General features: G+C 31.7%; 1 protein-coding gene across 1 annotated transcript in view; it reads right to left on the minus strand.

Moving 5' to 3' along the window:
* Window positions 1-4794: 4794 nt before the first annotated feature.
* The window catches only part of dally (division abnormally delayed protein), a 281037-nt gene continuing 258748 nt past the window's right edge, over window positions 4795-27083 (minus strand). Inside the window, exons 4-7 of the mRNA XM_088263048.1 lie at window positions 7934-8211; window positions 6951-7098; window positions 6243-6420; window positions 4795-5687 (exon numbers count right to left, since the gene is read on the minus strand). Of these exons, the coding sequence (XP_088119174.1) occupies window positions 5548-5687; window positions 6243-6420; window positions 6951-7098; window positions 7934-8211 (744 nt within the window). The 3' untranslated portion in view covers window positions 4795-5547. The remainder of the gene's footprint in view (window positions 5688-6242; window positions 6421-6950; window positions 7099-7933; window positions 8212-27083) is intronic.

The raw sequence follows: 27083 nt of genomic DNA on the forward strand, positions 1-27083 counted from the left end.
ATAGAAGTTAAAACATAAGTACTACATGTTTTATTATAGACTACATGTTTCAGAAGTTAAAACTTCTGAAACATGTAGTCTATAATAAAACTCAAGTGGTAAAAAAAAAGGTGTTTTCTTTAATCATTGTAACATGTCTTACCACAAAGTTAATGCCGAAACAATGAACGAAATATGAATATATTGATTGATTCAATATTTTTCTTAATTTTTTTCAGAGGAATAAATATATTTTGTAATAATATACATATATCTCACCATACTTCAGAACCATCCTTGTACAATGCAATTTAAATCACATTAAAATAAATAAGCCTCAACCTACCTTTTTTTTAATGTGACAAATTTAATGAAAACTGTATTTAATATTTTGAGTAAGTGGTTCTACTGTCAAATATGGTTCATATATAGAATTAATTTGGAGACATATCGCTCACTCCTTTCAAGAACGTCATAAATCAAAAATCGTCAATTTTCAGTTGTGCATGTTTTCGAAATGCCCAGAAAATGTACTATATCCCAGCAAAAGAGGCATATTTTTAACTTAATATTTACCCGCTACAGGACATAAAACGTTGTTTTTGCATTTTGAAAAAAAGGTATTGTTTAATTAATTTTTTAAATATACTAAATATTTTTCAAATGGAGAAAAAACCTTCTGGTTTTACTGAAAAGATCTGTTTCACAGAAAAAAGTTCAGTAAGTGGCTTGATATTTATTTTTAATACATTGTATTATATTTTTTATCTGTAAAAACGTTCTCCTGAAAAATCAAGTATTTTGATTTATGACGTTCTTGAAAGGAGTGAGCGATATGTGTAGGCTTATATGGGAAAATAGCAATGAAATACCAATCTTTCAACCTATTGAGGAGATAATTTCTTTAAACTAGTTTGAGCCGTCCTGCGGTATAGTTATTGCAATATTTTCTCTAGGATTTAACTGAATGTGACATGAGAACGTTGTTCTTCATTAAAGTGACAACATTCAATACACTTTTTGATGTGATGTTATTTTTTTTAAAGTTGTATGTCAATAGATGGCTCTTTGCGTCTTAAAACTAACTAATAATAATTGATTCTAAAATATTATGAAACATTATTATTTTTTTAATGTAATAATTATAATAATATGTACATCCTTACATTTACCAATGTTTCATTGCTGGAAAACGGCATCTTACATTCAATACAGAATTTACAAACAACAAAAAAAATGGGGAACTTATTAGTCAAAGGATGGAATTTGAAATTTTTTAAACATAAATTCACAAAATATTTCTTTCAATCAATCCTTTATCTGTGATATAAATTTGAATGGCAAAATTAGTTACAAACTGTGTAAAAGTCCACAATAAAATTTTAATATCTAAATTTTTGGCCTAAAAATAATTTTTAAATATTTAATAATTTTGACAAAAAAGACAAAAATTATTCAACTTTATTAACAAATTAAAAATAATTCAATCACAGTTGGTTCACAAACAGACTCTACAATTCCACAAACAGCTCTAAATTGGGTACCTCATTTATATGCTAGTAAAGTACCGAAAGTATACTTCCCTTAGTCACACAAATAGCATAGTTTACATAAGTTGTAACATTAAAAATTTACATCACATTCTTCTCATTTGAAACGAAAATCAAGCCGTGTTAAAATTGAAACGAAATTCGCAGTTAAAGCTTTAAAAATTGAGCACCTGAATTATTTAAAACACAGATTCCCATAATTCTGATAATTTTATTTGAAAATATGAACCATGGCGTGGCAAATATGGACTTGCCACCTTTTTTCTAAAGAGTTTTACCATTACTCGACTTTCTGAAGTCTGAAACCAGAAATCCAAATATGTAATACTCCTCAGTTGCAGACATTGAGTACAAAAATTAAAATATTGCGTTTAAAATAATGGTTTTTATTATTATAGCCTTTTACCATTTTTCATTACAAATATACATAAATATGGTTGGTATTAATCAGAGTCTGCCATTACTGAACATGTTACCAAAATAAACACACACAAATAAGAAAAAATGGCAAGTCATTCTAAGAGATATTCAAAATAAATTTATACCTAGGTAGATATTATAACAATTACTATGCCATATGTAGGAAACAGAAAAAATGCAGTAAAAAATGTTAAATAAAATAAGAAAAGAGCTAAAAGTTTTAATAAAACAAAACACCCCTAAATATAAATATAATTTTACTTTATTGCTGATGATATTAAACAAGTAAGAGAAATTTCAAGGCGAAAATGGCATTTTTATCATTCCATGATAAAATTGATTAGAAATAGAAAATGTATAGGAATATCATTTCATTTGGATTTTTTCTGAAGCTTTAATTTTTTTATAAACAATTATATTTTGTAACCATGCAGCTTATTTTAATAGCTCGTATGTCGATTCTTGAGGAATAAATTTATTTATATTACAGAATAATACATTTATAAGTTATTGATAAAAATATCTAAATTTTGTTCCTTATTTAAAATTATATTAATTCAAAAGGTTATATTTTATAATTTTTTTTTCACAGATAAATGAAGATCATTTTTATGGCAAGTGTAACATTAAAATACACAAAAATATTATTCTCATCTATTAAACGTGAAAAGACAACTGAAACTAAAAAAAAAATATTGGAGAGCTTGAATGTGAAATACTGTCAATAGCAATGGGATTGTTAACGGAATAAAGTATACTAATTGTCAATTACAAATTGAGTTCTTCAACCATTATGTTTATTTGTGTGTGCTATTTTCGATTAGTTTTTAACTTAATAATTATTATTTTATTTTTATTATTCAATCATCTTTTTTCTGTGTACGGGTCCTGTGAAAGATTACTTTTATCTCATTGCAACTTGTGCTTTTCTTGAGCTGCATATTCTTTACGTTTCCGAATAAGTAGTGCTTTGCGATGGATAGTGCATACGTTAATGTGCTCCGAGAGTGCAACAGCATAGCAATGAATTTGTTTAGATATTCTCCAACAGTCAGCTGCTGAGCGGGGGTTTTCGTGTTTGTTGAAAACACAACGTCTCCATTAAAGATGTTTCTGATGAACGGATTGCTTCATAGAATTCCTTCCGCAATGTATCAGATACCCAGCTTTATATTAAATCAGGGCTAGATTCAATGGGATCCCCATAACTTATTGTAACTTATTGAAAAGGGATGGGAATATATTGTTTGTAATTCACCACCGACATATTATTCTCCCCTCTCTTGTAAGCAAGTCCATGGATGCTTGTGCCAAGTGAATCTATATAGGTCAGGCACAATGAAAACAAATGCAAGCTGTTTTTGCAATAATTTGATATAACTAAGGTCAGTAAACAAAACAGATTTTTAAATATCAATTCTGGGACCTTTTCTATCAAAGAAACACTTATGTTACTTTGATAAATTAAGTAATTACTTATTATAGTAACTAACAATGAAGCTAAATGAAAAATGTACATTGTTTTTAGATAATAATAACGGAAGGTTTTTTAAAAAGACATCAATTTTACCATGATTAATGGTAAATATTATGCCTTTACATAATCATGATCATTTTTATTAAAATTATATATATATGTACATAAATAATTACACATCGATATGTGTAATTATTATAATTTTTACAAATATTTACTTTTTATTTATTGTAGCTAAGCAAGGGCTACATACAGGATACTTATCCCATATATGGATATCAACTTATTAAAAAACGTTTACATAAGCTGATTGTGATTATTTTATTTGAATAATGGATAATTTTTAATAAACGTATTGTATTTTTGTGTGCAAAATACAGATACCTTCCATCAAATCTATTTGTTTCTGATTCAACGCTAAACCACGACTGTCGATAAGTGCCCCATCGATTTAGCTGACTATGGCTTACGTAGGAGGGGTTAATATATGCATTTTATGTACTATGACAAAGTCATATGCTTATAATATTCATACATGGTACATTTAGATTAATATCACCTATATTATATAACTCTTTATTCATATCGTACCTTTAATCATTAACAATATAATTAAATTATTAATATCTGATGTTCAAAAATACGTATGTACTTTCGAAATATTCAAGCAACGATGAGGACGAAATTTGTGTTATTTTTCACTTCTGCTGTCTGAATTGTTAATAAAAACTATAGAAACCATTTCATGGCGTAATTAGGAAATTCAAAAATATGCACAACTCCTCATTCTTTTATATAATATTGTCGTTAAGTGAAATATGTATTGTCGTAGACCTTAATAATGTTTTGGTACATAAGAGAGACATCAATGAAATATTCTGTCTTAAGTGCCCTGATAACAATAAAAGATTATATTTTTTACATTATTGACGTGACCGATTGATCTTTAACAGAAGAAAATAAAGCGCTTCTCTTAGTGGCTCCTAAATGATGAGTACCGTAGAACGGGGGTGCTTGAACTTTGATGTGTTACTTGAGCCCAGTACAAAAAAAAAATTAAATCTGTATTTGGTCTACAATAATGAACGTATCAACATGATTCATTGTTTCCCTGACAGGTGACACTTATTATCACGATACGTTCATTATTGTAGACCAAATACAGATTAAAATCTCTTTTTTGTACTGGGCTCAAGTAACACATCAAAGTTCAAGTAGCCCCGTTCTACGGTATATTGATTGATGATTGAGTGTCCCTGGGATGCTGATCAGAATAATTTTATTAGGGAGAGAACAGCACAGTTTAAAGTCATACAATATGATACTATCTTTTATTTTAGTTGCTAGCTATAAAATATAGTAAGTGGATTTTTTTTATTTGCAACGGAAATAATGCTAAATTTTAATTACACTGCATGATCTTTTAAGTGTAGAAAAACCTTTAGTTTTTATTTATTTACTGCACCAGATTGTATACAAAATAGGAGTTCTACTGTAACACTTAGTTGCTTTTTAGACTGACTGTAGACAAAGTAAAATTTACCATGATGATTGCATTGACTGGTGCAATAGGAAGTATACTGACTGAATGAACGGAGTATATTATTTTATTAAAAAGTAATTTGTGGATTATACGCCACTACAAAATATAGCGCACATTGTATTCCTACACGCGCGGTCACTAAGTCCAGACAATTCCTTAAGGATTTATTAAATAGAAAGTAGTAAGCTTTTCGAACAGTTAGCACACTTTTAAACATGATCGACATGTTAGTCTATTATATATTTTTTAACATTGTCATAAATAAATAAAAATCATGCAAAAAAGTGCATAGAGAGATATCATATTTACAATACGAATGGCAGAGTGTTGGTTAACATATTAAAACTATTTGTGTTTCACACATTCCAAAAAGCGATTCGTCAATTTACTAAACACTCATAAATACAATCTCACTCGTTAATCGTGATAATATAACAACAATTTTTAACTCATACCAACTAGTCTATTCCCCATAGTTGATATACAGTGATATATTTTATAATTTCAATATACATATTAACACTGTCAAAGACTGTTCTTTGCAACATTTGTAATGTTCAGTGCGAGGTGGTCTCCTCTCAGGCACAGAATCGGAGGATGAACAGGGAAGCGATGAATAATAATACGGATGAAACAGACTGGGAGCTGGACCCCACTGCGTTCTCTCCGAGCGTTCTATTATTTACAATTTGGACGGTGTTTGGATCATTCTTGTCAGCTGAAACAGAAAATAGCATTATTAACAAGGGCTTAGGGCTTTTGCATTATTTTTATTTTTAAAATTTTAATCCAAGAATTATTTTTGAATATTTGTACTATGCTAACACATTTCATAGTATGTCACTTCTTGCTGTCAGAAATTTATCACGTAATGCCACTTAATTGGAAGATAAGGAATTGGTCCAAAAATATCAGAAGTCTCACTATGAATGTTAGCAAGATTATGAATTCTTGGTAAAGTTGCAAAGTTTATATTAAAGGTACTTTCATTTCCCAAAATACTTTAAAGAGGCTTTGAAAGCTCCCGCCACATTGCCAAGTCTAGTAAAGAAGCTATTGACTTTCATTCAGACTCACGTATGCAATAACTTATTTTATTTAAATATACAGGTATTTTATCTGATTCTGAATTATACTGATTCTGTATTCGTCATCAAAACTGTGTAGCTAATAAAAAATATGAGATGGACGAGCATGATGCATGATTGGCTGCATGCATCATGTAAATAAATGTATAAATATGTCATTTACAGAATAATTGTGGATAACTTACTAATATCTCCATTGCCAGACCCGGAGCCTTCGTTCCACAAGGAATCGTCTTCTACTTCATCATCTCTGAATCTGTCATCGGATACTCCTGAACCAGATCCATCGACAGACCCTGCTTCGTCCCCCTGCATGTAGCTTTCCGATAGCGGATAAGAGATACTTAATTGAGACAGCACCATCTGAAAAAAAATTTCATCTATAAGTGTTGATTCCAATCAAAAAAAGATTTTTTTTATTTTAATTTTTTTTACAACACTTTATACAATACTGTAATATAATTTTTTACAATATTATATTTTTAAACTTCACAAAGCATAGCTCGTGACGAGACGTTCATTTACATTATTTGAAAAAATATAATAGAATATATATTTCTAGATAATGCTAGCAATATAACACAAAACAAAGTTAATTTATATAAACAAAATTATAAAAGGTTATACACATTGCAACAATATTTTTAACTTAATATTTACCCGCTACAGGGCAGAAAGTGTTGTTTTTGCATTTGAAAAGACTAGGCCTTTTCTTCTTTTGCATTTGCAAAAGAAGAAAGGCCTAGCCTGTTTTTGTTTGTTTGATAGATTAGCTTCTTAGCAATAAGCCTGCCAATGTACGTATTTCATTTTTGTATATGAAGTTTAAATAAAATAAAGAAGAAAAACGACGTTGATGAGTGTATTAGTCACATCGTATAAGATTTCATTACCTGCGTCATGTGCCTGAGCTGATCCGATAGTCTAGCTACTCTTGAGTCCGCAATCGGAGAAACTTGGCTGGCCGCAATGGCCGGGATTTCTACTTCAGGATTGTACTTCTGGAAGCTGGCGCTGGATCCCACAACTGCTTTGGTATACCTGAAATCGAATTAAATGCAAAATTAGTACAACGAAATCAATACAATGAAGAAATTATTGGATGTCATGTTATTTTTAATTGGGCAGTTAGTAGCGATAATAATTGAACAGACTTATGTGATTTCTTCTCAAGTAAATGACGAGTAAACAATGAAAGCCGAAATTTCGAACGTTGAAATTCACAAAGCGATCGGCCACGCTAGGGGCTAGACGTCCCTCCACGCTCAATTTTTTTAAAAGAATATATATTGGAATTAGAGTTTATTTTTTTTTAATCGAGCGCTGAGACACAACTGGCTTCTCGCACAGCCGATCGCATACTGAATAACTCTTAATTTCTCTGAACAGTTCTGTTGATGATAGTCACCAATCCGGCTTCTCCTGAGGAGTTGTAAGTGGTTTCCTCCGAGCAATGAGCAAATGCTGAGAAGTTCCTAATTGGCCCACACTAGATGATCCCTCCTGTTCCCAACACAGATTCAAATAAAAACATATTTAATTAGCTAGAAGAAACAAAAATCCACTAAATGATCTATAAACCTTGTACATAATAAGCAAGGTAAATAATAAATGCAATTCCCATCTAAAAAAAAAAAAAAAAAAATGTAAGTAATAAATGCAATTCCTGGAGAGCAGGAACCCAATTATGTACAGACTTTTATTTGTTTTTTTGAAATTGAATGGAATAAATTTATATTTTAATAATAAGTCATATTTTATAATTAAGTAACAATATTCAATTAACTTGACATTAGCAAAAGCAATGTATTTCATATGCAACGCCATTCTATATTTTAAAAAAAAATGCAATTCCCATCAACAACAAAATACTCACTCTCCTACGCGCTGGCCGTTCCAGCACTCGGCGCCGTCCAGCTGCTCCGCGAAGCTGTCGTCGCGGCAGAGCGTGTCGGCCAGGTTGAGGAAGAAGCCGCGCGAGCGCGTGACGGCCGTGAGGAAGTGCACGAGGCGCGGGTCGGCGGGCGCGGCGCGCAGCCCGGCGCCGGCGCGCGCGGGCCGCGGCCGCTGCTGGCGCGGGGGCGCCTCCGCCGTGCCCGCCACGGCCGGGGGCTCCGACTGGGACATCTTGGGGTGGCCGCAGGCGCGCTTCACCTGCGTGCAACGAAACAACACCTTATTACACTAGGTTCTATGCGATGACTGACCATTTTCTGTAAAAGTCTTTGCACTGTTCCGTGTCTGTCTTTTTTTTAAATTACCTAACGTCCAAGTGACTCAGAAATCTAGCTACGGCTTATGCAACACCGTTTATCATGTCCCTACTCAGGCTTCAACTTTATAAGTTTCATAGCTTAAGTACCTACTTGTGAGTGTATTTACTCTTTGTGTTTAAAGTTACTATAATTTCATGTAATTCATGAGCGAAAATTCTAGGCAAAAATACTCGCTGTCTGTTGTGGGCGTCTGTGTACCGGCCAACGTCGGGTCGGAATCGGATCTAGCTGACTAACTGAACTAACTAAATACTAATCCCTTTCACTGCCTACACCGGGATACTCCTAGAAAATTTGATGGTGGATTTACAATTTTGTATTTATTTTGATCGGCAGTGATAGTTGATATTGAAAGCTTTTAAATTTAAATTCACAGTAAAATCGGGATAAAATTTTGTTTCACATTTTCAATAAATTTTGCAACTTAGTTTTTAAAAAAAACGTAAATGCCCAGACTTGCTTATTTATTTATTATTAAGTTTGGTATGTTAATAAGACAGTTAAATAATTTTATTGCCGCCAGAATCACTTAATTCAGAAGAAATTTTGTCGCAACGAACATAACTATAAAATATTATTATTGTTATTCCACGTATTATCGGAAATATTCGTTTTTTATCGAAATTAATGGCGGAGTATATTCCTAATGGCAGGAAGATACCAATTTATTGATGAAATCATTATATTTTTATGTTGTTTTCGTGATAACTGCAATAAGGAAGATTGTGATTATTAAAAAATGGATACTGCAAATACATCGGATAAAATATAACATAAACACGAACGCATCTAACTCGAATCATAAAAAAACATGATATTGATTGTTTGCGTTATGACATTGATAAAACAAATTATACATTATTTTTTGACATCTCATCAAAGATAAAGAAGAATATGAAAGTCTGGGCATTTACGGGGCTGACGACCGTCATCGGCTGGTTTAAGTGATCACTTTACACACGAGTAACATTCACCAATTCTACCCATTATTGACAACCACACTACTCAAATTCTTGGAAGTTCTTTATATATGAACCAATTTAGAAACCTTGTTCTTGAATCACTAGAACTTCACTAGAGACATCTATTGGTGAGATGTAAAGAAGCTTTTTATTAAGCAGAAACTCTTATATTATAAGAAAAAGGTTTCTAAATTGGTTCATATATAAAGAACTTCCAAGAATTTGAGTAGTGTGGTTGTCAATAATGGGTAGAATCGGTGAATGTTACTCGTGTGTAAAGTGATCACTTAAACCAGCCGATGACGGTCGTCAGCCCCGTAAATGCCCAGACTTTCATATTCTTCTTTATCTTTGATGAGATGTCAAAAAATAATGTGAAAATAACTCCTGTAATTGGAGATAATCCAGATTTTGTGAAAAAGTATTTGGACACACTCAAAATGCTGTAAATAAATTATCTGGTCAAATTATAAGCTTAAATAATAAAAATGAAAATGGTATTTTCTGGCGTTTCTCATGTGTGTGATTATAATCCAGGATTTGGACCTCACATACTAATATAAGAGTTTCTGCTTAGTAAAAAGCTTCTTTACATCTCACCAATAGATGTCTCTAGTGAAGTTCTAGTGATTCAAGAACAAGGTTTCTAAATTGGTTCATATATAAAGAACTTCCAAGAATTTGAGTAGTGTGGTTGTCAATAATGGGTAGAATTGGTGAATGTTACTCGTGTATAAAGTGATCACTTAAACCAGCCGATGACGGTCGTCAGCCCCGTAAATGCCCAGACTTTCATATTCTTCTTTATCTTTGATGAGATGTCAAAAAATAATGTGAAAATAACTCCTGTAATTGGAGATAATCCAGATTTTGTGAACAAGTATTTGGACACACTCAAAACGCTGTAAACAAATTATACAGGTTTTGAAATAAAATATTATCTTTGTGAAAATAAATATAACACAAACTTTGTGTTTAACCATCTTTATTTGGTTACCATTTTTCAAACCGCTATTGAAAAATTCTTAAAATATAATCGTTTAAAAATAAAATTCTCTTTTATTCCCTTTTCGACAAAATATTTAAAAAAATCTTAACATGACTAAACTTAAAAAATAAAACAACTTTAAACTATAATTTTTCCTAAACTTAATTGTGGTTTCGAAGCAAATAGCTTTTCCCTTAAGATTTATTACTTTATACTTTAATTAATATTAAGTCTTAAGGAAGAAGGTATTCGCTTCGAAACCGGTCGACATCATAATTAAATTTTAACAGAATAAATAAAGTACTTTTAAACAATTTTTTTTTATAAGTTTTACATATTTATTTTTCTAGAAATAGTCGCATTCAAGGCGAGATAACGATTCATTATAAATTATAACGTAATATTCTATATTTTTTCTTCATATTAACAATATTTGGCTCATAACAGACGCCGTGGCGTAGTTGGGTAGACGCTCGACTGCGAAACTGGCGTCGCGGGTACGATTCCTACCAATTGCAAAATTAATTAAAGAAAGATTTATATTCAATTGGTCTGGGTGTTCGTGATTTTTTTTCACATTTACCTTCCCTATCCTTACTATCCTACCTGCAGACAACCATCTAAAATAGACGTTTTGCGGATTATTCCTTTAAAAAAAATATATATATATATATACTTATATGTATATAGAACGCCATTTTACAAAACATCATCTCAAGGGCACTTAACATTTTATATATTACTATATATATATATTATTCTGTGTTCTATATACTAACTTGACCACACATGCGAGAAACATCAAGTGCGACGTCATTAGTTGTTTCGACCGCAAGAAACCCAAAACTTGCGACCCCCGTTACCGCGCCGTTAGTTTTATCGTGGAGGTTACGTACCCCGTATTACGAATAAGTTCAAACGCATTACTACCAACTCAACAACACTTGTATATATTGCATAATGATGAAATATGCTGCCAACTTATGAAATTCTGTATTTCGAGAAGCGAATTTTGCAACTGAAAATGATAAATAAATAATTCATTTAAAAAAAACCTTTACATGTACATATGTACGTCCTTATATATTAAAACCACTATCCGCTCCCCAATGGTGCATAGGGCACTGCATCATATAAACGCAGTGTTACCTTGATCGTTAACACATGAAGGAAAAGTGTGAAGCCCTCAGCTTCAGGTACCAGTCCAGGGTAATATTGAATAAATATTAGAGTGAACAAAATCACACTTATTTATTTGACCTTCTCCCCCGGGAATTGAATCCGAGACCTTCAGTACAATACCGAAGTGTGCTGACCATTACACTACGGAAGCGGACATGATATAAATTAAAGGGGAGAGAAATGAAAAGCATTTTTAACAAAATTAGATGATTTTTTAATGCCAATAAAACTATTTTATGAGCATTCAGAATGATCCATTCAACCCGGGAGAGGTCCCGAAGGCAGAACGGTAGCCGAACGTGCTGATCATTACACTACGGAGGCGGACATATTATATTAGGCGGGCTTATACATTTATTTGAATGTAATTCGATAATTCTCCCGAATGAAAATAACTTATTTATGTGGATCTCAAAGGGTTAAGATGGCCGTCATTTGTATGTGCACATTGTTTAATCTAGTTTTTCCTTAATTAAAGAAAGCGACAAATGCCACAAATCGTTTCTCAACACGTTAAAGAAAAACAGACTGCGTGTCGGATTTAATCGGACACAATATCGGCAACTGGATGTAGCCTAATATAACGCATTAATTTATAATCTTTCCAAACCGGTATCGTCTACCAGTTTATCCAACGTTGATTAAAAATTAAGTAATACTTAAGTGTTTTTTTAAGTCTCAGATATATCGTCGCTCTTTTGTCTATTTGTCATGTTTGCGTTTGCACTCATTTTAAAGGAAAGTGTTTTTTTTGTTTGCGGCTATAACCGTTTGATTTGAAATGTAAAATATGCGTTCTGGGGTGTTTGAGTCGCTTTAAAGGTATATTTTGTCTTAAAAGAGAATTAAATTTAATTATTATTCTTGATAGAGCATAACAAATGTATAAACAATGATTGAATAATAGTGGGAACAGGTATAAAATAATTAAATACGCGATACCTATTAAATGTTTTAAGATATACATATGAAACTAGCGAAGTACGTGAACGCTTAAAATTCGAATGAAAACTGTACCAAATTTATATTCCACAAAAATGACAGTTAGTCAGGAGGGCGAGGATGTTATGGTCGTAGTAATTTTTTATTGCACTATTTGTGCAATGAAAATTAAATGAAACATTTCTAATAGTGATTTTACCAATAAATTAAACAAACAGGTGTACCAAGTTAAATAAAACTAAGCAACCATTTAAAAATATCGTTTTCGTGATATCCTTACACCCTTGTATTTTGGTTATTTATAATTCCAATTTGTGATATTTTAGCACGTCTTTTTCGATGTACGGGTAGGTATAGGTATAGATAAGGAATGTAGTGATAAAATGAGAATATTAATTAAAGATATATAAAACGTAGCGTTCATGACGACTAAGTGTTAACATAAAGTATTCAAATTCCACTTTTAATCCAGCGTTAAAATCGGCGCGTGAAATCGGGAGGTGACATGTTTACAATCGCTGGCACAAGTCTACGCCTGCGCGAAGTTTAGAGATGGGGCGATTATACGGATGATTTTTAACGATACGGCAAATCACCGAATAATCGGTGGGTGCGTAGTTGTACTACCCAATGTCGATTCAATGTCGAATAATGAATAGGCAATATAATTTTATGGGGATTTATAATTCAACGTGTATTGTAACTCGTAATGGGCGATGGGCTATTACAGGGTTTTGTTGATTATGGTAGAATTATAGTGTAATGAGAAGTTGTTATGATTACATCTGAAGATGACACGTTCGCACGTTATTAACAGAGTTTTGAAGTTGCGACTAACTCGTACGTAGTGTTTAATAAGCAAATATGTAATGTAAATACCATTGTTAGATCATTCAGTAAATATTAATATGAGCACAAGGTTACGCTGGGACTGTTCATAACTCATTACGATAACTTGATAAGATTTAAAATAGAGCAAATAACTAAAATAAAATCTATAATTTATATTTGAAGCACTAACTTGTAATGCCTATGTGTCTAAATAGTAATAATTATTCTGAATTTGCCATTCACCTAACAGAAAATAGTCACTCATTTGATAAAAATAAAGGTCTAAATATATTTACACACATGCAATAGAGGACTTAAATTATATTACATAGAAATATAAGAAATTAAAAAGGCAATTAATAATAATTTACAATTAATAAATACACAAGTAAATGATTTTTCTAAAAGTCCGTTATTGAATATGTTTCCAATCACTTAACCTAAATGTGAATGCCAATCAACAAAAAAAAATAAAGCCACTCGAGATCTACCCAAGCTCCTTTGCCTAACCGTCAAAATATTTTGAATGTTAAGTAGATAGTGTTTTAGTATTAATCAGTCTTGATAAAGAAGCGGTTAGCTTCGAAACTGGTAGACATATAATTAAGTTATAATAAAATATTTATAGTGATTTTAAAACAAAGTTACGTTTTAACTAAAAATAAAATCATTTATTGCTGGTGTATATCACCATAAAATACTTAATAACATTTATAAGTCTTAAAATAGCATATGAGAGGTATGAAAAGAAAAACGTCACATGCAATAATTTTGCAATAACCATTTGCAAAATTTTGCATGCAATAGCCATTGAGTAAAGATAGCACTGCGTTTTTATGCCGTCCCCTAAGCACCATCGGGTATGAGGGTTTGAAGAAGAAAAAGAGAACGTTTTTTATACCCTCTTCTTGACTACTATAAAAAACCTGATTCGACATATTCAATATACATTTTTTAAATTTTAATATCTGTAAAATGTATATATTTTCTAGTATTAATTCAAAAATATTATTTTTATATAGTGGAGCTTTTAAATACAAATTATATAAACTGTTATTTCCGAAAGGAATCGAATCATACGAGAGTCCAATATATTATTCAGTACACTGCGGAAACGAATTAAAATAATAAACATAAGTAAATTATCGTGTTTTATCGTGAATTGTCCATTAATAATTTAATAATATATATATATGGGTACCTACGTTTCTATTTTTGTTAAGTTGAATGTCCATCTCTAAATTATTTTTTCAAAAATTAAATAAGTGCGCCCTAAAATATGTCAAAAGTCAAATTTGAAATCTATGGATTCGAAATTAATAGTGATGTGCCAATATAGGAGAATACTGTTAATATATATTGAAATGAAAAGCACGATGCAGTTAGCACATCCCTCGTCTCATTTTGTATTAAAAAAAATTTATATGGTATATCCGCGGATGGATGTAAATTTATGGCTCTCGTAAAAGGCGAAAATACGAACAAGCGGTGCCGAATCAAAGCAAAAATCTGAGCATATCGAATATCATACATTGAAATCGTGAGATACAAATATTTTATTACATATTTAAGTTTCAGTATTGACAAAAAAAACATACGAGAACGTTAAAGGTTTAACCTGGAAGCCTTGTAAATATCAATGCTAATTTATTGCTTTAAATATCAGATTAGTTTTTGAAAATAACATATTATTTGCAAAACAAGATACTACTAACCCCGTTTAATTAAAATGGCAGCTGGTTATTTATTTAGCATCGTAAATAAGCATCTAGGTACGTGCAATATAATTTGATAGTTTTATTTACTACGTAAAATGATATAAATCAACGATATCAAATTTCACTACTTGAATTGAGTTTCTTTCTTGTCAATATTTAAATTAGACACTAATTGTTAATTAAAACATTAAATGAACGGAAGGCAAGAAATAAACATTGAATATATAAATTGAGGACTTAACTACGGTTATAAAATAGATGTGAAGGTATATTAGAAAAAAACAAAGTTTGATTGAAGATGTAGTACTTCCTATGTTTTATTCTTCCTTTATATTTTTTTCTCGTTTAAAGTTATTAAGTCACAGTCGAGATGACTATAACTTATCTCTCACAATCTGTGCTTAGTAATAAAAAAATAGATGTATTTGAACTATTTTTATAGTCAAAAAATAAATGCAAATAAAACTTATTAATAAAATTTAAAAAAAACTACTATGTATATGGTTTTTCGACTTTTCTTTATTTGACCAGTTTGACTGGGTTTTGTCTTTGCTGACATCATCGGAGAGTAGAAAAATCTATATATTAGTTGTTGTTTTATTATTTAAAATGCAGTTCCACCAAAACATGGCGGTAAAATCTTAAATCTCATAAAAGTAATTTTGTACATACGTATTTGTATTATTAACTCTTTAATACGCTTTTATAGTTTATTTATAAACATTCTGGATCGAGCGTATATTGTGGGTATACTGGGAAACAATGTTAACTATAAAATCCCTGTTTGAGTAAACCCGCAGCAATAAAATACCCGCTATTAAACTCAAATTTGAATTTACTTGTAAAACTACATAAATATGATATTTCAAACTACTTTGTGTATTTTTCCAGTTTATAGAACGTTGAAAACTTTATACTATGCATCATTAAGTCAAAATAGCATATATTTTCGAGTTAACGTTTTTTGCCAGTGCACCTACGATATGTTTTATAGTAAATAAAACACAAACAATGTTTAAAATGATATTGTCGATAAATATATACATAATCCAGCGAATGATGTGTATTGAATGTGCCAAGAAGACCTTTTTATCGTTTTTTTCACATCCATGTTTTTATTTGTTTTTTATCTTTATTCACGAAGATTCGTCGGACAACTACGTAGGTGCTATGAACCAAAAACAAAACAAAACATTGTAACAAAAATGTTAAAATTCACCACGAGAGGTTATTTGTTTTCAATTGAAACCATTTATTTCGTCTTGTTTCAAATAATGTAATTTGTTGTTCGATTCTCATCGAGAGACAAAAACATAGTCACGAGGTATCCAATAAAATGTGAAAAGATCCGAATAGTCCTTAGAAAAAATAACGCTTTTTTACAAGTCTGTCATAGAAATGAAAACACCTTTTTCTATTATACTTCTAAGTAAAAACGCCGCTTTGTAATACTTGCAATAACTGCAAAAAAGTTTAATATTCAAACAAGAAAAAAATAGTGTAAAAAGTACTGATGTATCGACTAAGGATAATTCTATAGGTATTTGTAAGTGTTTTTGTTGCAGGTTTTCCTTTTTTATTAGCTGAAGAATTTATTCATTATTTTACACTATCACAGCTGTTGTCAAGAAATGCGATTTAGTTGGGCAGGTCATGTACTTCGCATGCTTCCTGAAAGTCTCATCAAGCTTGCCTCTTTTACAAGGCATCAGGTTCCCGCTACCCAGGACGTTCACTGCTGACAATTCGTCGGCAGTTCTCGCCTGAACTTCGGGATGTTGACCTAACTTGGGAGGATGTAAAGGAGCTGGAAACCGACAGAAAATCCTGGAAGCAGTTTGTGGACTCCATATGCCCCTCATATGGAGCGGATGTAGATAGAGTTATTACAGCGGAGATCGAATCGAAGGAGTTCGATATTTCTGTACAAAAATAAACAAAAATGCATTTTAAAAATCTATAAAAGTATTCTAGAAGGATCTCGAACTTCTATTATTGTTTTATGTGCAAAATCTAAGCAATTTTTAATTGAATTTGTTTTTCCGAATTCACATTATTGGAAATAAATAATTTATTGTAAATACTGCGTGTTTGTAGTAATTTTTTGACCGGTAAGTACAGTATTTCAATATGTATATCTGTAATTAAAGATGTTTACATATTAATATGTTTTATGGCTTAAGTAATCGCGAAACCGTGACAATGCACCTGATCTTCCCCCTATAAATATGCAGTGACCCAGGAATGTAGTATGCGGCCGAACAATGAAATTAATGCGTGACACTTCCGTAAGGTGTCTACTTCATTACAATACGCCCATCACTATTGTAAGGTCTCCAGTAGACCATAGATAAACATGCGACAATGGCGATGACGTCGAGCTGGTCATGCCTGCGTCAATGCAACGGGTCTGGTAGAATTTAAATAAGATTGCTAAAACGTTTCGCCTTTTTCCCACCGAAAGTTAAATTAAAGCGACAACATAGAAACGTAGATTCTACTGAAATACTAACTCGGGGCAAACAATTAATCAGTTGGGTCAACAAGTGCTAACTTACGGCTGTAGCGAAAGTTGCCAGCCGGTGGTAAAGTTCTTCCTAGTACCTACTTAGGTGCCGTTTTAGGTAGATACTATTTATAAAGCGACTTACCCTGAGCATTCTAGATTTTGGTTTGTAAATTTACTAAAGATAAATTGCCAACTGAAAAAACTCTGTATACCGGTTTTCATCAATTCGTTGTTTAATTTTATATATTTTTTGTTGTTGTTTCTCTAGTTTTTAAAATAATTCAAAAGCAAAATTTTCAACCCCGTTTTTGATCCTGACTAACCCTCATTGTTTTAAGCAACATAACATAGCTTCGAATGAATATAATTAGTGATTTTTAATCATGTGTAAATTTTAATATCGCGCGCGCACACGCGATATAAAAATTGGCATAAATTTTAATAAACTTAACAAAATGATTTAGGACCCACAAAAACACTTTTCACATTAGTAGACTCGTATACATTAGCAGTCCATAAGTTACACAATCTAGTATATATATGCAACCCCGAGTGCCCTAACTATTACTCATATTCTCTTTTTTCTACCTGCTATTCCTTCTCTATTTCCATTTCCTTTTAGCAATAATATTCTTCACCCTGAACTCCTATTATCACTTTTATTATCTAGAGCGCGGGACTGATCACCTTGCTTTCACATAATTGGTGATCAAGTTAACACCGCCTCGATCAAATGCAGTGCCCTATGCACGACCTGGATGCAAGTAGGGGTCATAGAAGGATATATGGGTAATTTTGTAAATACCTAGAATAGGTAGGATAAATAAAATGGCAATATTTTTAAATGGCCGTCCTTAAATTTAATACTGAAATTATCAATGTGTTGCCAGGAATTGACGAGAATATTTAATAAAATTTCTGAAATAACATTATTTCATTTATTATTTAAGGCTTAGAACCCCTTTGCAAAGGTAGAACACCCCCACTAGTTCCGCTTCAAGAAATGTTAACCCTCTTTGACAATGCCGGAGTCAGAGGGTTGGAATTTATATTAAGGTTTCCAAAACACAGGGTAAATTCTCTGCGATTTCTAACAATACTTTCCCGTACTAAGAAAAGTTTATTGAAAAGTGTAATTATGTCTTCTTCTCCCACACCGATACGTATTTATCTATTGATGTGATCCATTTTGAAGTCGAGACGATAAGGTTAACTTTATTTCAATATCAAACAATTCTTTCCAATATAATTTATATTTGAAGCACAAACTTTGCGATTTTCCATTTTATAATTAAAAAAAGGGCAACATTTGTGTTTTTCATTATTATTTACACCAATATTTCAATTTTATACTATTTCTGTGAACCTAAGCAGCTCATTATTAAAAATAGGTATCAAATTATTATTCAGTCTTGATAAATAAGCGGTTAGCTTCGAAACCGGTAGACATTATAATTTATTTAATAATAATAATTATATTAATAAAATATTTATAGTGATTTTAAAACAAAGTTACATTTTAATTATAAAATCTATCCAACATTATTGTAAATTTTTACAGTTAAAAATCGCAAATACTGATATACTTTTTGGTTAAAACGTGCATGGATAACAACGTCAATACAAATATTACGTATTATTATTTTATTTTTGACATCTCAACATAGATGAAGAAGAATATGGAAGTCTGGGATTTCACAGGGCTCATGACACTTCATATTCATGTATCTCCACAAACATACCCGCCGATAATTTCTTCGGCCTTTTTCCTCTGAAAATATATTCAACTACGTTCGCCTCATATATTTGTTTTACCGTACTTTTCACGCTCATTCGTTTCACATGTCCAAACCAACTCAACAAACCTTTCATTATTGAACCAGTACCTTTAATGCAAAGTCTTCGGGACAAAAACCACACATGTCACAAAGCTCGTTTTCACGGGAGACATGAATCATATATTTATCATATATTTTAACTTTGTAAATATTTATAATCAGCAAATTTTTTTACGCCTGGGGCCAAACGATTTTTTTCAAATGTTTTATTTTTTAAGTGAAACCTTAGACAAGAAAACAAAACTTAAATTTAAAAAAAATGGACGTTTGTTTTTGTTCACGCTAAGTTTTGGCACCAAGTATAAACAAATAGACGACATAGTGTATAATAAACGTAATTCCAGATGAAAATATTCACTATGAGAGATGGTAACAAACGATTGTAATATTTAAGTGAAATTCTTTCACATCTGTGTTCTAATTTGATTATTATTTCAAACCTTTATCCGCACCCGATGGTGCATAGGGCACTGCATCATATAAACGCAGTGTTATCTTGATCGTTCACACATGAAGGAAAGGCGATGAGCCCTTCGCTTCATGGACCATTCCAGGGGAGTATTAAATATGTTTTGAATATTGAAAGCGTTAACTTTGTGGATCTTATTGATATATTATTTTGAGAAATAAAAAAACTTTGTTTTTTGATCCACTCACATTTTTAATAACCAACTAGTTTCAGCAACAACCTGTTATAAATTAAACCCTGAAGAGGGCAACAGGTTGTTGCCGAAACCAGTTGGTTAATAAAAATGTGAGTGGATCAAAAAACAAAACTTTTCATTTTTTAAAATAATAAAGTATCAAATAACTTGATTATTATTTAACCAATAAAAGTGCAAAATCTGATTCGGAAACGACACAATCCGGGTGAAATCACCGGATATAAGGAGAAATGTCTTACAGCACAAATAAGTTCAACCAGGCAAACAGAAAGAGCAGGAGGTAGAAGTAACATCTACCCATGGCTCGAGTAGCCTGAAGATATAGTAAATGTTCCCACTAACAATAATGACTCCTTTCCAGGTCGTTCTATTTGGAAAAGGTTCCCGCTTATTTACTCAACTAATACATTCCAAAGAGACACTAGTTGTTGTGATTTGTTTCACAGGTTTTTTTTTCCATTCGGGATCTTGTTAACGGTCAAGTTGTGAGATTTTATGGCTTATTCGAACGGGATCGTTAGATTTTTTAGAGTTGATTACAGGGTAGACAGGAGATTAATTTAGCTACATTATAATAAGAGAATATTAATTTCATGATAAGTATTTAACAAGCGGAAGTCTCCTTGATTAAAACATTAAATATTCAAAATGAGGATGTAACGAACATACTTGGTAATGATTTCCAAACGAGTCATAATCTAATGTCAAATAAAATTGGACATTTAATATTAACAGTAAAAAAGCGATTTAGGTACCTACTTAAATACAATATTAAAGAACAGGTAGGTATAAATTATTTAAATTATATTGCGAGGTAATTTTACTACAACTAGGTAAGCTTTATTGAGATAGCGATAGTATTGTTAGATATTGAGTAGTGATCATGTCTTTAAGAACAGTGTCCATCGATGTTTGCTTCTCGTTAGAAGGGACAAGGTAGAAAGTACCTTTGTAAAACCTTTATACTGTAAATTGTTATTGTAACTATTGTATGTAATGTATATAATTTAATAATAAAAATAAAACAAATAATAATAATTTAAAAAAAAAATTAACATGTAAGTATTTCGGCTCAACACAGACCATGCCTAAAGAGCCGTAATACATCAAGTAAAAAAATATGAGCATCTATGAAATAAATAAATAAAAATTAATATAAATTTAAAAATTTAAAAATTTTATCCGATCAGTTTTTGTATTTTAATAATAATATATAAAAACCATAATTAAATTCTTGATGATTTAAATCAATAATAATTTACATCGTTTTGAGTGTGTCCAAACACTTTGCAAACAAAGAGTTATTTTTAACATTTTTGACATCAAAATATTTAAACAATTTCACTCAAATTACTCAAAAAGACCTACAATTGTGGAGGCGTTACGAACCAAAACGCTACATTTCCATTATAAATGATTATAAGTAATCAGGAATTCTAGCTTGTAAAATTGTTACGTTTTGGTGCGATTTAATGATTCCATATTGGTTTAACTCAGGATTGGTCACGTTTAGTCGCAACTTTAATTAAGATTTCGATAGAATACAGTAAACAGAAAAGATTCGCATTTAAAAGTTAAAATTCGTGTTTAAATTTAAAATTTTGCTTGGATTGTTTATTGAAGAGAAAGATTTCAGCTCCTTTTTCTTGTAGACGTATCACTCATGTAGTATATGCTTGCTAACTTTTTACTTTTTCATCTTTATATGTTTTTATATTTTTATGTTTTATGTGTTATGTCTTTGTCCGCCTCCGTAGTGTAATGGTCAGCATGCTCGCCTACCGTTCTGGAGGTCCCGGGTTCGATTCCCAGGGGGGTTTAATAAATTTAAGTGATTTTTTCACTCTAATATTTATTCAATATTACACTGGACTGGTACCTGAAGTGGAGGGCTGATCACCTTTCCTTCATGTGTAATCGATCGAGATAACACTGCGTTTATATGAAGCAGTGCCCTATGCACCATTGGTGTACGGTAAGGGATTTATTATTATTATTACGTTTTTATGTTTTTAAGTTTTTAATTTGAATTTTTTATTTTTTTTTTGTTTTCTGATAGTCAAGTATTTTATATTTTTTGTATTTTATATTAACACTTTTTTTCTAGTTCTACTTATAAAACCTATACCCTTATACCCTTTACTATGACCTAAATTATATTATTTACCCACACACAGGCCATGCCTTTGTGGGATTTTATTCATATTTTTTGTATTTGAATTATGTCAATCAATCAATCAAACCCTTTTCCGCACCCCAATGGTGCATAGGGCACTGCATCATATAAACGCAGTGTTATCTTGATCGTTAACACATGAAGGAAAGGTGATCAGCCCTCCGCTTCAGTTACCAGTCCAGGATAATATTAAATAAATATAAGAATAAAAAAATCACTAATATTTATTTAACCCTTCCCTGGGAATCAAACCCGGGACGAGCCGTAGCCGAGCGTGCTGACCATTAAACTACGGAGGCGAAAAAAGCGAATTATGTCATGTTTGTATAAAGCAAAATAATTTAAAGTAAAGAAAAAAAAGGATTTTTGTGCAATGTTGGAAATGTAACTTTTAGGTGAGGACCTCCACAATTGTTATAATACCGCAATGTTGTGTAGGAAAATATGTTATAACAAGACCTGTCGATGTGGGTAGTGAAGTAACGTGTGAACGCTCCCCAGGCAATCCATTATATTTGTGAACAAAGCCGTCGTCTGAGGGCCGCTTTGCTAGAAGTACGAGTTGCGTTTAAAATAATTCCGCCCCTAAGCGCCGGAAGTGGCTGATAATGAATACGAGGGTCCTTTGTAAGGGAGACTTATAACGCCGACTTGAACCACTAGCAAGTCTGGTTCAAACGACGCGAGTGTTGATTCAACTGACGTGGAGGGTATTCTAGAACTCCTGTTAAGATTTTAACGGATCGGTATAATTTATACGGTTTAGGCGTATAATTTAGGGTATAATTTATACGGTTTAGGTTTATACAGTTTATAATTTATATGGTTAAGGCACAACGGAGTCCTGGTTCCAACTCTAATGTATGGAAGTGAAACATGTAGACTGAATGCAGTCGAAATGCGATCTCTCAGAAGAATGTGCGACAAAACGATGTATGATGGATGTTCGAATAGTGAAATAAGGATGGAATGCAAAGCTGAGATAAGCATTATCGATAAAATTAAGAAAGGTGCATTGAGATGGTTTGGATATGTAGAACTGATGAGTGAGGAGAGAACGGTAAAACAAATTTATGAGGCGAAAGAAATTGGAAAAAGGAGCAGAGGAAGACCGAGAAAAACATGGCACGATCAGGTATGTCAAATAATTGAAAGTGGTCAGGTTAGGAATCGTAATAATCGGCGGGTATGTATGAGGAGATGCATGAACGTGGAAGAGGCGAATAATGTTTGCAAAGACAGAGTGGTGTGGCGTTCTATTCTCTCTGCCTACCCCTGTTATTTTGTCAACTATTTATATATTTTTCTTTCTTCATTGAATAAATAATAAATAAAAAAAATATACAATAAAGTCTTAATAAACCTCAAAAGAAGCAGTTTGTTATCGGCTTCTCATACGTATTACACTGCACATTTACATACATACTTACACATAAAAATGTACATGCTGACGTTCATATGTTATTTAAAAGTAAACAAGAAAGGTAAGAAATAAAGAAAGAAACCCTTCTAGAGAATTCGGTGGTGGATTAATAAACTTGTATTTTTTTAGATTGGCAGTGACAAGGATATTGAAAGCCTTTAAATGTGAATTCTCAGTAAAATCGGGCTACAATTTTGTTTGACACTTTCAATGAATTTCCCAACATGATTTTTAAAAAAATGCTTTACTAGAGAAGGTCTGTCAGGAAGCCTAGATGCTTCTGTATCAGATCTGGGCATGCGGTGGGACAGCTTTCAATATATCCTTACCAAACCCTACTGTCTTCCCTAATTAAAAATTCTGTGCTCGCCACTGGCTAGGAGTGTATGTCAGGATAGACGAGTGTGCCATTCCATCCTCTCTGCCTACCCTTACAGTGAAACTGTGTGATAGCAGTAGTAATATTTTTTTTTAACATATCGCTCACTCCTTTCAAGAACGTCATAAATAAAAAAAACTTGATTTTTCAGGAGAACGTTTTTAAAGTTTAAAAATATAATACAATGTATTAAAAATAAATATCAAGCCACTTATTGAACTTTTTACTGTGCAACAGATCTTTAAAGGTAAAACCTAAAGGTTCTTTCTCCATTTAAAAAAAATTTAGTATATAAAAAAAAAAAAAACAATACCTTTACTTCGAAAAGCAAAAACAACACGTTCTGCCCTGTAGCGGGTAAATATTAAGTTAAAAATATGCCGCTTTTGCTGGGATATACTACATTTTCAGGGCATTCCGAAAACATACACAACTGAAAATTGTCAATTTTTGATTTATAACGTTCTTGAAAGGAGTGAGCGATATGGCGTTGCTTTGATAACAGGATGCCGAAAAATAATTTTGGGTGCATACAAATGCACAGGATTATACTCGTAAGATGCAAAATTTATATGGTTGTTTACATAAATAGACGATAAAGGCTGTTATTTATAAGGTTCTTGCGTAAAAAGGGGGAAGCGATCGTTGTGAAGACAACGAATGGGCAATTAGTAGTAGTGCTTTAACCGCTCTTTGTCAGTCGGCCGTGTCGAATTTACAGGAAGGAATGCGATTGTTTTAATTTTTGTACGAAAAGGGGTCGAGTGAAAACATATGCGAAGAATTCTTTGCTTTAATTTACCATGGCTTACAAAATAACTTTACTCATATTTACTAAATGATTCATTTAAGGGGAAACAATGCACGACAGAATTCAATCACCGTAGAGGTCACATGTCGCTCACTCCTTTCAAGAACGTCATAAATCAAAAATCGTCATTTTTCAGTTGTGCGCGTTTTTGGAATGCCCAGAAAATGTACTATATTCCAGCAAAAGCGGCATATTTTTAACTTAATATTTACCCGCTACAGGTCAGAAAATGTTGTTCTTACATTTTAAAGAAAAGGTATTGTTTAATTATTTTTTTAAATATTTTTCAAATGGAGAAAAAACCTTCAGGTTTTACCTAAAAAGATGCACAGTAAAAAGTTCAATAAGTGGCTTGATATTTATTTTTAATACGTTATGTTATATTTTTTAACTTTGAAAAAAGTTCTCCTGAAAAATCAAGTTTTTTTATTTATGTCGTTCTTGAAAGGAGTGAGCGATGTGTGTACACACAGATTTTTTTAAAGAATGTATAATTGATATTTTTTGTTTTTTACAACATACTTATATAGAAAAAATATACATTTTTTAAACTCTTAACCGTTCAATTCACACTTTTTTTTAAAAACCATAAAATTATTTCAGGAAAACTCATTTTTTCAACGCAAAAACGGCGTTTTAAGTAAAAAATCAAGTACGTGAAATGTTACCTAGATTTAGAGGAAATTAAGTTGCGACTTAACGAATACTAGACCTTAACCCTTAACGCGATTTCAAGTGGACAGACAGACGTTGGTATTTTTAATTTAAAAAAATATGAAGAAACGAATGTCGGGCCTTAAGTTTCAATCATTGTAATGCAACCTGGTCGGTATTGCCCTTCAGATGGAAGTGTAAACTAACCTAACCTAACCTAAAATTCAATAATATACAATAATACTCCTAGTTCCTCATTAAAATTTCATTTGGTAGTATGTCGTGGACTCTCATCAACACGGTCACATGATCAAGTGTACCAAAAACGACAAAAATACATATACAATGACATGGTTAAACACCGCCATGCCATGATTAATAACAGAATGACATTTTTGATTAACAGGGTCTCACAGCGCAGGGCGCTGGAACCCAGAAAAAGAGTATAAAAAAGATTACTATAAAAAGAACGATACCCCGAAAAAGAAAAGAAAAGACATTCCAGGGAGGTATGAATGAGTCTACACCACCTTCCTTCTCTCTCTACCGGTATACCCGTCTCTCTTCTGTAAATTCCAAGTTAGTAATGATAGGTTTACATCGGATATTTATCACGTTAAGGAAAGTGGTAGATCTTTTTTTAATTTTAAACTGTGCCTCCTATATATGTATATAGAAAAAATGCCGCGCACTAAATTGTCTGTGGTGGGATGAATCAACTTTAAGAAAAAGCTTAACATACATATTTTGTCTATATTATAAACTTTTTGTGTATATTACATATATTAATTTTAAGTAAGGATTCAATAATCCGATTATATAATACTTTACATGCATTACACATGTTTTAAAGACATATTCTTTACTTTAACACTTGTTTTTTTTATTATTATTATCATGTTCGTAAGTTATACGCATTACAAAGCACTTTATTGATATCTACAATTAATAATTTAACAAAAAACATTTAAAAATTCACACGATCGGTAATGATAGCAAAAGCATTGTAACTGTATTGCTTTTTGCTTGATGGATTTTGAAATGAAAATCACATGTTTCCAGAATATAAAAATAATATCAGAATTTAATGCACAAAGTTATAGTTAAAGTAGAATAGATCGAAAGTAGGTTTATCGATAACAAACAGGTGATACGACGTTGCCAAAATGAGGTCGCGGATTGTATTCGATATAGAAAGCACTGGTTCCTTGGAAGATAAAGGATGCGCGTAGGTACTTTTTTAATTTGCTGTCAAAACTGAAATAAATAGCCGTCATAAAATATTTTGAAATAATTTCGAACACGTCGTTCTTAAAAATGGAGCGAAATATGAAATACCAGCGGTATCATTGGAATACAATCAAATACGAGTGACTAGAATAATGGATCTCGAAAATAATCCAATGCAGTGCCTTCTGTTTCATTAAGTATGGAAAAAATAATAAAAGTATAAATCACACGTTTTATGCGACTGTTAATGTCCAGAATTCTAAGTGTTTCGAATTGAAAGGTCTTTATTGGTAGTTTTATATGGAATTTTATTAAATTGAATAAAATATCCGGTTTTTATTTAAACATGTGTAACAGAGTTTTTACCCATAAATGGGCAACACCAGTCGACCAGCTTTCCATATACATTATTGTGATTTATTTAAGAGGTATTCTGCAAACG

Source organism: Brachycentrus maculatus, unplaced genomic scaffold, assembly GCF_059751285.1.
Source record: "Brachycentrus maculatus isolate JH-2025_06_01 unplaced genomic scaffold, ASM5975128v1 h1tg000196l, whole genome shotgun sequence".
In the NCBI taxonomy this organism is placed as follows: domain Eukaryota; kingdom Metazoa; phylum Arthropoda; class Insecta; order Trichoptera; family Brachycentridae; genus Brachycentrus; species Brachycentrus maculatus.